Source organism: Orycteropus afer, unplaced genomic scaffold, assembly GCF_000298275.1.
Source record: "Orycteropus afer afer isolate SDZICR_OR568_19922 unplaced genomic scaffold, OryAfe1.0 scaffold00010, whole genome shotgun sequence".
Taxonomy (NCBI): domain Eukaryota; kingdom Metazoa; phylum Chordata; class Mammalia; order Tubulidentata; family Orycteropodidae; genus Orycteropus; species Orycteropus afer.
This window is the reverse complement of record NW_006921597.1, coordinates 20,793,676-20,806,101: the sequence shown is the minus strand read 5'-3', so window position 1 is coordinate 20,806,101 and position 12,426 is coordinate 20,793,676. Positions and strand designations below refer to the sequence as shown.

The window sequence follows — 12,426 nt, the reverse complement described above, 5'->3', positions numbered from 1 at the left end:
TGCCAGCCAGCTAGAGAATAAGCAGCTGCTTGTCAGCACAAAAATCTTCAAAGTGGGAAGGGATTCAACTTCCTGTTCAGCCGAGCCAATCCTCGGGGTTGGAGGAATTGATGTTGAATGTTTGGAGTAAACAGAGTTAGGAGGCCTTCGTCAGGAAAGAAGGAAAAAGTCAGGAATCTGCTGCTCTGTCATTAGGGTGTAAGAAATCCCTCTTAAGCAAATTAAAAGCTTGTTTTAGCAGAAAAAGCTCACTCTGGTATTCTACTAATGCTACTAATTTACTTAATCTCTGGTTTGCAATTTCAATGAATTGTCTTCACTTTTGTTTCAATTTTTAGTGAAAATATACACAGCAAAACCCATTCTACACCACAGTTTCTAGACCTAATTAGATTTCAGTTTTCATTGTTGCGTATTTCTGACTTCAAGAAGTCTGTAAACAAAGAATGTTAATTTATGTTATAAGCACGTGGTAAGAATTTCATACATTACAGAGAGTAAATGAAAAGTAAAATTGCCCCCTCTAGCACTCCCGTTCCCTTTCTTAGGAGTGACCACTGAAGATTTGTATGTACCTTTCCAAAAAATAAAGAGCTCTGGTAGTGTAGGGCCTGACGCATTTGACTGTTAACCAGAAGGTTGGCAGTTCAAAACCACCATCTACTCTGTGGAATGAAGATGGGGCAATCTACTTCTGTAAAGATTTACCACCTCAGAAACCCAATGGGAGTTACTGTGAGTTGGAATCGACTCAATGGCAGTGAGTTTTGGTTATTTCAGTTTTCCAGAAAATATGTATGCCCTTTAAAAAAAATCATAACACAAATGAGGTCACACTATATATGCTATTAGGCATCTTGCTTTTTTTCACTGTCTGTCTTGCAGATAATCCCCCTTATTCTTTTCATTGGCTGCAGAGTTTTAATTGAGCAGCTGTGCTGTTACTTCTCAGACATCCTGAGTATTTATATTAATTCCATTTGGGGGCTGACACCATTAGGCCATCCTTGTACGTGTGTCATGGGATATTTGAGTTATCCACAAAGTAAATTTCTGATAGTAGAATTGCTGGCCAGAGGGGAAGTGCTTTGGATTTATATAGAGTATGATTAACAAATTGGTTCCAAAAAGGTTGCACCAATTCATACTTCCACCAACAGTGTGTGAAAGTGCCTGTTCCCCCCTCATCCTCACTGACACTGGGTCACTTCAAACCTTAATTTTTGCTAGACTAACAGGTAAATGAGAAGCTGTGGTAGCACAGTGGTTAAGTGCTTAGTTGCTAACTGAAAGGCCAGAGGTTGGAACCCATCAGCTACTCCAAGGGAGAAAGATGAGACATACCTGTGTCAGTAAAGATGACAGCCTTAGAAACCCTACCCAGCAGTTCTACTCTGGGTTTGGTTTGTTTTAATAGGTTTAAAGTTTCTTTATTATTTTGATTTATTTTATTGGGCATTAGGAAGAACACATTTAAATATTTGTTGGTTGGTTTTTATTTTAAAAATCAAAGATCCTTTTTTTTCTCCCCCTCTCCCCCCTCCGTTTAAGCACTTGCATTACCCATTTCTTAGAAGTTTGATGTTTTTTCCTGGAAAGTCGTCTTCCTAAACTGTGTAATAAGTAAAATACCTTTTTTATTTTTTGAAGATCAAGTTTTCTTTGCACTTTCTAATCCTTGGTTGGCTGCCTGGAGTTGAACAACTAATATTTCAGTCGATCTCTCCACCTCCGTGCTTTGGCAAGATCTTCTGCAATGGCTTTAATCATTTGATCAGTGGTTTCTTTCAAAACAGTTGCTGTCCTTAGAGCTTGATCCAAAGCCGAGTGTAAAATCTACAGAAGAAAAGCCCACACAATTTAGTTATATAAACTTACTACTATTTCTGTTAATCGGGTCCTCCTATTATACATTGCAGGGTGGAATTTTTGGAGTATTCTGTTTTCCACACAGTCTATTTCTGTTTTTGAGGGCTGGTTTCCTAGGAAACCAGTGTGAGATGGAATATATTTGCTAAGGAAAGGGATAGAAAAAAGACTAGCATGTGACAGATGAGCATGAATCAGAGGGTGGAGGTCGGCATCCTGCTGGGCCTTTCCCTGCTGGAGAAAGAGATCTGTGAGAAAAAGAGGGAAAGCTCTTGGGGGGCCAGTAAAGGGGATTCAGGGCTCAGAGAGAGGGCACCCAGAGATTGCAGCGCTTGTGTGTGTGGGGAAGCCCTTGAAAGTGGCCTGAGATCCGTTACTGGTTTGCACATAGGAACCTGCTTTGGGATGAAGCCCTAGCCATAGTATCACTGGCACAGAACTATGAGCACAGCCCAGAACAGGCTCCAATGCCTTCAAGCCTAGGCCAGCGGAATCCTGTGGCTGAGGAAAAGAACAACTGCAAAACATTTTCTCCAGGAAATTTCCCTGGAAACTAACTTAGGGATAAAGCAAACCATGTGGCTGCTAAGACTGTGTCTTTAGGTCAGTGCTGAACACAAACTGCTTTTAGCAAAGCATCTTCTGCCCTCTACCCTTCCACCTCAACTCCCACTCCTCGCTGTAATAACATAAAAGGCATCAGCTCTATGGTCAAGATCAAACTTAGGAGCAAGGATTCTAGATTTTTTTTTTTCTAATTTCTCACCTCAAATTCTGTGTTGTCAGTACTCCTAAAGTCACTTAAGGACTTGCTTCCATAAACCCTGTGGGAGTGGGAACGGAATGAGGGTGTTGCAAGGTCTGCACTGTAGGTCCTGAAAGTCTTAAGATCTTTTCTGGAAGACAAAAGTGAATTGATGCTGGAATGAAGCACACTGTCTCTTTCCGGTCAGTTCTGTGGTTCAGTGATAGCCCTGAGTGTGCTGAAGGGGGATGGGGGCATGATGACCTTTGTCATCCCATTGTCCTGCTGTAGCTGAGCACAGCTGAGCTTCAGATAAAGGTTTGTTACCATGACCATGAAGGGCATTTCCTCTCAGAATTTGTCTCCTTCTCTTTTGGTATTCAGAAAGACAAGACTCCAAACAGATTTTTTATTCCATATTTATTCTTTTGGGGCCAACCTTCTATCCCTGAATATTTATAAAACAAGTACACACACACATAAAAATCTGCTAACTGCAGGCACCGTGGGTTTAACTCATTCTAGCACTGTGAGCTTACACAGCAAGAAGGCAGCAGCAGTCAAAAAATAAACGCTGCATCTCTCCTACACTGTATTCATGATTCGGTTACTTGGGGATTGGGGATGGTCCTAAGGCTGCACTAGATGAACGAGGGCTGCCAGGGACACTGTGTAGTTGTTCAAGTTGTGCACTGCAGAACTCCAGGAGACTTCATTCACATCGGTCTATCTGAAGAGCACTGCCTGATTTATAGTTTGTACAACCATAAGTGGAGCCCCAGGGGGACACAAGAGCTTGCCTGCCAGCAGATCTGCCATGGAGCCACCCTCACTTGGCTTGAGATTCCTCTGTTAAGTGTTAATTCTTTGGTACATAAACATTTAAACCAAAGTGATATCATCTCTGGAAAGTCTCAGTCCAATGCTTGTGACCTCAAAGTCTCCCTTCATCCCTCTCCCCTTAACTTCGGTTGGTTCTGCAGATTGATTTAACACAGTGGATCTATCCTCCAGTTGAGAGAGGTTATCAAGGGTGCCTGTTGTTGTTGTTGTTATATGCCATCGAGTCGGACCCAACTCATAGCGACCCCTCCTTGGGTTTCCGAGGCACTATCACTACGGAAGTAGATTGCCCCATCTTCCTTCCGAGGAGTGACTGGTGGGTTTGAACCACCAGCCTTCTGGTTAGCAGTCCAGTGCCTTAGGCACTATGCTACCAGAGCTCCCTCAAGGGTGCCTAGATAAGGAAAATTCTGGGCAGGGCATGGCAGTGTGGTGCAGTGGGAAAAGAATGGGCTTCAAAGTCCTCCATCTCCCTATTTCCAGTCACTCACCACTATCAGCAGTATCAGTAACAGCCACCACTTAAAACCAAACCAATTTTTGTCAAGTCAATTCCGATTCAGAGTGACCCTATAGGACAGAGTAGAACTGCCCCATAGGGTTTCTAAGGCTGTAATCGTTAAGGAAGCAGACTGCCACTTCTTTCTTCCACATCTCAGTGAGTTCAAACTGCTGACCTTTCACTTAACAGCCAAGCACTTTACCCACTACACCCCCAAGGCTGCTCGGCCATCACTTACTGAGTGCTTATCATGAGCCAGGTACCATTCTAAATGCTTTATGTTTTAACTCACATAATCATCAATGGTTTTAATACTATCATCATTACCATTTTAAATAGTGGAAACCGAGGCACAGAGAAGTCAAGTAACCTGCCCAAGGACACAGAATCTAGATGCAAACCCAAAAAGTGTCTGGAGAGCACATCCTTTCTTCTTCTTTTTTAAATTGTGATTTGGGTGAAAATTTACAGAGCAAATTGGTCTTCCATTCAACAATTTATACACGTTTTGTTTTGTGACATTGATTACAATACCCACAATGTAACAGCACTCTTCCCACAATCCTTCTTGTGTTTACAGTTTCCATTCATCCTTCTTTCCTATTCCTTCCTTCCTTCTGAGCTTTATCCGTGGGCAAAGGAGACCACATGATTAAACACTACACTGCAATGGGTAGCAGGTTCAAACTGAGTGAGTCTGGTTCCAGAGCCTCGCTGCTGCACTATGGATTCTGCCTCTTAAGTAGCTGTTGAACCCATCCACTTCTCTCTCTTTCCATCTCCACCACACCAGGCCAAGCTACCATCATCTCTCACTCAGATTATTGCACCAGACTCTTATTTGGCCTCCATGCTCCAACTCATGACTCTTCTAATCCATGCCCATCTCTGCCCTCCACCTGCTCACCAATAGCCAAAGTGATCTTATAAAAATTAAAAAAACTTAAATTTCCACTTCACAAACTTCATTGGCTCCCTAGTGTTCCTAAGACAAAAGACAGAAATCTTTCCTTTAGTTAACAAACCCTTCATAGTCTGCCCCTGTCCATCCCATAGGTCTTCCCCCACCAGCCTCATCTTGCACTACTGCCATTGGCTCTTTTGGGCTCCAGCCACTGTGTCCGTGAACTTGCCAAGGACCTGCCTACCTCTGACTGGAGAGCTCCAGCTTGCTCAGGCTGGAATGTTTCTCACACCCACCTCCAAGTCTTCTTGCTAATTTATTCATACTTATCCTTCAGAGCTCAGCTTCCTTGAACCCCATATCAGGGCAGTAGCACTCTGTACTTCCTCCTCTTAGCACTGACAAAGGCTAACTGGCTCTTCCACCAAAATGTAAGCTCCATGAAGGCTGGGATGGTGATAGACATTTTTTATCACTGTGTCCCCATCATTAGTACTATACACTACTCTGACACTCAAATATTTCTTGAATGAATAAAGCTTTAGATAGACTTATGTTTGTATCCTGACTCTCTATGACTTAAAACTTAGCAGATCTTGGGCAAGTAGTTAAAGCACTAAACATGTCATATGTCCCCAACCAACATTAGCTATTTTGTTATCATTAAAAAAAAAACAACTCACTGACATCGAGTCGATTTGTTGTCATTAGTAATAATAAAACATCACTCACTTTTCTAGTATGGGTTCCTGTTCATCTTGAGGGGATTTCATATTTGCTCTCTGGGAACAGAACTTTTTTGGTTTTGAACAAGCTGAAATATAGAATCTATGATTAAAACCAGAGCATCAAAAATGATCACAATTTAATATCCAGAATAAAGAACTCCTAAAACTCAACAACAAAAAGACAAGGGATTTGAATAAACTTATCATCAAAGAGCATAGACAAATGCCCAACAAAACACATAAAAAGATGCTCAGTATCATTAGTCATTACCAAAAACTAAACCCATTGCCATCGAGTCAATCCCAACTCATAGTGACTTTATAGGACAGGGTAGAACTGCCCCATAAGGTTTTGAAGGCTGTAGTCTTTACAGAAGCAGATTGTCATATCAGCTTTCTCCAGTGGAGCAGCTGGTGGGTTTGAACTGCTGACCTTTTGGTTAGCTGCCAAGCACATAATGACTGGGCCACCAGGGCTGCTCATTAGTTGTTGTTAGGTCCTGGCGAGTCAGTTAAGACTCATAGGGACCCTACATACAGCAGAACGCAGCACTGCCTGGTCCTGTGCCATCATTACAATCATTGCCATGCCTGACCCCATCGTTGCAGCCACTGTGTCAGTCCATCTCATTGAGGATCTTGCCCTTTGTTGCTGACCCTCTTCTTTACCAAGCATCATGTCCTTCTATAGGGATTGGTCCATTCTGACAACATGACAAGAGACAAAGTGGTCATTCTCCCTTCTAAGGAGCATTCCAGCTGTACTTCCTCCAAGACAGATTTGTTATTTCTTCTAGCAATCCATGGTACATTCAATATTCTTCACCAACCAAAACCCACTGCTGCTGAGTCAATTTGTCTCATAGTAACCTCTCCTTGGGTTTCCAAGGCGGTATCTCTACGGAAGTAGATCGCCCAATCTTTCTTTTTCCTGGTTAGCAGTCAAAATGCCTTAGGCACTACGCCACCAGAGCTCCTTATTCACCAACACCAGAACTCAAATACATCAATTCTTCCGTGGTCTTCTTTATTCACTGTCCTGCTCTCACATGCATATGATACCAAAATGAAATTCATTGCCATTGAGTTGATTCTGACTCATAGCAACCCTTTATGCATATGAGGCTACTGAAAATATCATGGCTTGGGTCAGGCGCACCTTAGTCTTCAAAGTGACATTTTTGCTCCTTAATATTTTAAAGAGGTCTTTTGCAGTAGACTTACCCAATGCAATGTCATTTGATTTCTTGACTGATGCTTCCACGGATATTGATTGTGGATCCAAGTAAAATGAAATCCTTGACAACTTCAGTCTTTTCTCCATTTACCATGATATTGTTTATTGGTCCAGTTGAGAGGATTTTTGTTTTATGTTGCAGTGCAATCTATACTGAATGCTGTAGTCTTTGATCTTCTTCAGCAAGTGCTTCAAATCATCGCCACTTTCAGCAAGCAAGTTTGTGTTATCTACATATTGAAGGTTGTTAATGAGTCTTCCTCCAATCCTGATGCCATGTTCTTCTTCATATAGTCTAGCTTCTCATATTATTTGCTTAGCATACAGATTGAAGAAGTAGGTGAAAGAATAAAACCCTGACACACACCTTTCTGGACTTTAAACCAGGCAGTATCCCTTTTTTCTGTTCCAATGACTGCTCCTGGTCTATGCGCATGTTCCTCATGAGCACAATTAAGTGTTCTGGATTCCCATTCGTCTCAATGTTATCCATAATTTGTTATGATCCACACAGTCGAATGCCTTTGCATAGTCAATAAAACACAGGTAAACATCTTTCTGGTATTCTTTGCTTTCAGCCGAGATCCATCTGACATCAGCAATGATATCCTTCATTCTGTGCCCTCTTCTGAATCTGACTTGAATTTCTGCAACTTCCCTGTCAATATACTGCTACACCATTTTTTAATTATCTTCAGCAACATTTTACTTATGTGTGATATTAATGATATTGTTTGATAATTTCCACATTCTGTTGAATCACCTTTCTTTGAAATGGTCACAGATGTGGGTCTTTTCCAGTCAATTGTCCAAGTAGCTGTCTTCCAAATTAGTCATTCTAACAAAAACCCCAAACTTACTGCCATCAAGTCAGTTCCAACTTATAGTGACCCTAATTGGGTTTCCAAGGCTGCAAATCTTTACAGGAGCAGGCCGCTTCATCTTTCTTCCATGGTTGGCTGGTGGGTTCAAACCACCAACCTTTTGGTTAGCAGCCAAATGCCTTAACCACTACACCACCTGAGTTCCTTAGTCACTGTTGTTGTTGTTATGTGCCATCGAGTCGGACCCGACTCATAGCAACCCCTCCTTGGGTTTCTGAGGCAGTATCACTATGGAAGTAGATTGCCCTTCCTTCCAAGTAGATTGCCCTTCCTTCCAAGGGGTGTCTGGTGAGTTTGAACTACCAGCCTTCTAGTTAGCAGTCAAATGCCTTAGGCACTGCACCACCAGAGCTCCCATCCTTAGTCATTGTTGTTGTTATTTGCCATTGAGTCGGCCCCGACTCATAGCGACCCCTCCTTGGGTTTCCAAGGCAGTATCACTAAGGAAGTAGGAATGCCCCACCTTCCTTCCGAGGAGTGGCTGGTGGGTTTGAACTGCCAGCCTTCTGGTTAGCAGTCAAGTGCCTTAGGCACTATGCTACCAGAGCTCCTTCCTTAGTCATTAGAGAGATGCAAATCAAAATCACAATGAGATACCACTTCACCCCTCTAGAATGGCTTTTAAAACAATAACAACAAAGAAAATAATAAGTATTGTCAAGGATGTGGAGAAATTGCAACTCTTGTCCATTGCTGGTAGGCATGCAAAATGATACAGCTGCTATGGACAAACTTAGCTGTTCCTTAAAATGTTAATCATAGAACTACCATATGACCCATGAATCCCAATCCTAGCTATATACCCAAAAGAACTGAAAGCAGGAACACAAACAGAAACCTGTACACCAATGTTCACTGTAGCACCAGTCACAATAGCCAAAATGTGGAAACAACCTAAATATCCATCCACATAGAAATGGATAAACAACACATGATATATAGAAACAAAGAAATATTTCTCAGCCATAAAGAGAAATGAAGTCTTGGTACATGCTTTTAACTGAATCCATTTGCCACTGAGTTGATTCCTACTCATAGTGACCCTATGGGAGCTCTGGTAGCATAGTGGCTAAGACACTTGCCTGCTAACCAGACGGCTGGCGGTTCAAACCCACCAGCCACTCCTCGGAAGGAAGGTTGGGCAATCCTACTTCCGTAGTGATACTGCCTCGGAAACCCAAGGAGGGGTCGCTATGAGTCGGGGCCGACTCGACAGCACATAACAACAACAACAGTGACCCTATAGGACAGAATGGAATAGGTTTTCAAGGCTGTAATCTTTACAGAGGCAGACTACCACATCTTTCTCCTACAGAGGAGGATTCAAACCACCGACCTTTTGGTTAGCAACCAAGCGCTTAACCACTGCACCACCAGGGCTCCATGATACATGCTACAACATGGATGAACCTTGAAAACATTATGCTGAATGAAATAAGCCAGGAACAAAAAGACAAATACTGTCTGATCCCACTAATATGAAATAGAAAAACGTATAGAGACCAAAGCTAATTAGTGATAAAAACAATAAAAACATGTAACAAAAGTTTTGTTACGTGTATTTTTATCACAATAAAAAAAAATCTAATGATTCTCAAATGGTGAGTATCTAGGTATCATTTTCTGCACTTTTCTGTGTGAATGAAATATTTCATAAAATTTTAAAAAATAAGTAGGGAGTATAGAAAGAACTTTATATCAAGTGTTCTGAATTCAGGAAAGTAAATTCAACTTATAAGAAGTTTTATTAGTAGACAGATCAGGAGTCTAGGTTTCCTAAGTGTACCTGTGTGACCTGGGCCTGTTGTTTTACCCTCTCTTTGTAAAAGGCTTCTCTGTGTAAGTAGGCTCCACTACTTCATCTGAAAAGTGGAAATGATAATATCTTTCAAGAGACTGAATCAAATGAGTTCCTGATGTCCTCCCCAACTTTAGAAGTAATGATTCTAGGAGCCAGTAGCTGACAATTATATTACTAAGACAATTCCAGAAAATAGAGAGTTAACAGAAAAGAAGATGAACATAGGAGAGTCTCAAGGAAGACAAGAAAAGAATCAGGAAAAGGAAGAAAGAAAAATCAGTGACCAACAAATCTGTCATGGAGGCTCCTCTCCTCTTTCCCCTTCCTCATCTCCCTCCTTTTCTTTCTATTATCCCCCTTTTCTCCTTCCAGGGCTCCTCTCTTACTGTTCTCCAAGAGCTAGGCACCACTTCCCCTCAGGAGGGGCCCATTTGACCAGTTGTTTTGGTTACTTCGTGCTGCGCTAACAGAAAATACCACAAACAGGTGGCTTTAATGAACAGGAGTTTATTTCTTACAGTTCAGGAGGCTAGAAGTTCGAGTTCAAAGTGCCGGGCTCTAAGGGCTGGGAAAAGCCCCTCAACCTCGGGCTTTAGCTCTGCTTCTTGCTCCCGGCCCACTGAAGCTGGGGGCTTTCTTCACTCAGGCAGCTGCTGACTGCTGAGGCTGACAAACCCAGGGTCAACAAGTAAAAAGGCACAGTCCCAGTATCACCAAACCACATTACAGGCCACTGATTCAAGTCCATTAACAGTCTGAAGCTCAGCAGACAACGTGTAGGCTTCTGAACAATGACCCGACTATATATAGGATTCAGGAGTGCCAAAAGCTTTAGAGCCCTGTCTCCAAACTCCTTATATACTGGGAGCGGACCACATCTCTGTGGCAGCTATTCAGCTGCTCCAGTAGATTCCACCGTGGAGCTGATTACCAGCTCATCACGGGGAATAACTACAACCAGCTGCTCAGACACTCAAAACCAGGGCCAGCCAAATTGAAACATAACCTTAACTACCACACCAGCAAAACAGGGAAAGATTGTCCCTCAGATGCTAAAGGGCAAGAGAGAAGCCAGAAAGTCCAAATACAGTCATGCTGACCACCCAGACTTCAGCAATGATGAACAGAGACACTATTGGGTCTTAACCCTTTAGTTCTCTCCCAAAATAATTCCAGGCTTAATTTGAAACATAGAATTTCAGAGTTGGAAAGGACCATAAGGGTCATCTGGTGCAGTTTTATTCTAGTTCTCTTTACAACCTCCTGACAAAGTAAATTGTCACCCAGTCTACAGAAAGGGCCCAGGATCTCCTGCAACTGCCCATTCCATAGCTGTCAGCTCCAATTGCTAGAAGGCTGTTTTTTTACTATTGAGCAAAAGCTGCCTCCCTGTGGTTTCTACCATCTTGGCTCTTGGAGTCTAACATCTTTGACATTTCAGCTGCCTCAATTGCTTTCATCATTCATCCACAGAAATAAAAGGTCTCAGAGGCTATAGACCCAGTGATCCAAGAGACAGTAAAGAACTAAACACGGTGGCTTCTGCTCAGTCTCAATGACTTTCACCTCGAGAAAATACATCCAGTGGGAGGATGTGGCAGCGGGGGGTGGATAGGGCAGGCACAACTGAGGTCAGCCAGGTAAATGACTCTTTAGTCTTGGGCATTGGCAATAATGAAAAAGAAAAACTTTTCTCCATGAGGGCTCTGTCCAGAGAGAGAGAGAAAGGAAGAACTCTGCAGGTATGAAGAAAACTTGCCAGAAGGAAAGGATGTGGCTCGTTACAGAATCAGGGGTGGCCATGATTCGAGGTAAAACAAGGAGTATTTCCTTCTCTCCTTTGTGTTCCCTTAGCACACTTTGACCTTGATTTTAGCACTTACTACACTGTGCCTTGAACTTCCCTTATTTGCATGCACTCCTCTCTATTAAAAAAAAAAAAAAAAAAAAACCTCACTGCCATCGTGTCAGATCTGACTCATAGCGACCCCTCCTTGGGTTTCCCAGGCAGTGTCACTACAGAAGTAGTTTTCCCAGTCTTCCTTCCAAGGAGTGGCTGGTTGGTTTGAACCACTAGCTTTCTGATTAGCAGGGAATTACCTTAGGCACTACCCCGCCAGAGCTCCTCTCTTTCTTTAGAGATTGATTGTAAATTCCTTGGGTGAGAGAGATCGTGTTTTGTTCATCTTTGCAAATAAATTTTTGCAGAATTTTAATTTTTTTTCCCAAAGACAGCAAGATTTTTGCATTAGAAATTGACAATATGCTGTTTAAGTAATCTGTTGTTACTAGGTGCTGTTAGATCAATTCCCACTCATAGCAACCCCATGTGACAGAGTGGAAGTGCCTCATGAGATTTTCTATGCTGTAATCTTTACAGGGGCAAATCTCCAGGTTTTTGCCCTGCAGAGCTGATGGGTGGGTTCAAACCACCAACCTTTTGGTTAGCAGCTGCTGCTTAATTTTTGCGCCACCAGGGTTCTTTTTAAATAGTATAAAACCCAAAACCCACTGCCATCAAGTTGATTCTGACTCATAGGAACCCTTTAGGGCAGAGTAGAAGTGCCTCTTAGGGTTTCCAAGGCTGTAAATCTTTACAGAAGCAGACTGCCACATCTTTCTCCTGCTGAGCAGCTGGTGGGTTTGAACTACCAACCTTCTGGTTAGCAGCCAGATCCTTTAACCACTATGCCACCAGAGCTCCTCAAATAATATAAACCAATCTGTTTTTACTCCTGCTGACTTTCAGCAGGTCTATATTTAAAGCATCAGCCACTTCTGAATAATAGCACTAAAAACCCACAGACATCCATTAATAATCAGAACATGGAATGTACGAAGTATGAATCTAGGAAAACTGGAAGTTGTTAAAAAGGAAATGGAACGCATAAAGATTGATATCCTCGGCATTAG

At 42.3% G+C, this 12,426-nt stretch overlaps 1 protein-coding gene across 1 annotated transcript in view; it reads right to left on the bottom strand.

The window, feature by feature from the left end:
- Window positions 1–1,704: 1,704 nt before the first annotated feature.
- AKNAD1 (AKNA domain containing 1) overlaps window positions 1,705–12,426 on the bottom strand; it is a 90,714-nt gene continuing 79,992 nt past the window's right edge. Inside the window, exons 13-15 of the mRNA XM_007949888.1 lie at window positions 5,596–5,677; window positions 2,636–2,765; window positions 1,705–1,836 (exon numbers count right to left, since the gene is read on the bottom strand). Of these exons, the coding sequence (XP_007948079.1) occupies window positions 1,705–1,836; window positions 2,636–2,765; window positions 5,596–5,677 (344 nt within the window). The remainder of the gene's footprint in view (window positions 1,837–2,635; window positions 2,766–5,595; window positions 5,678–12,426) is intronic.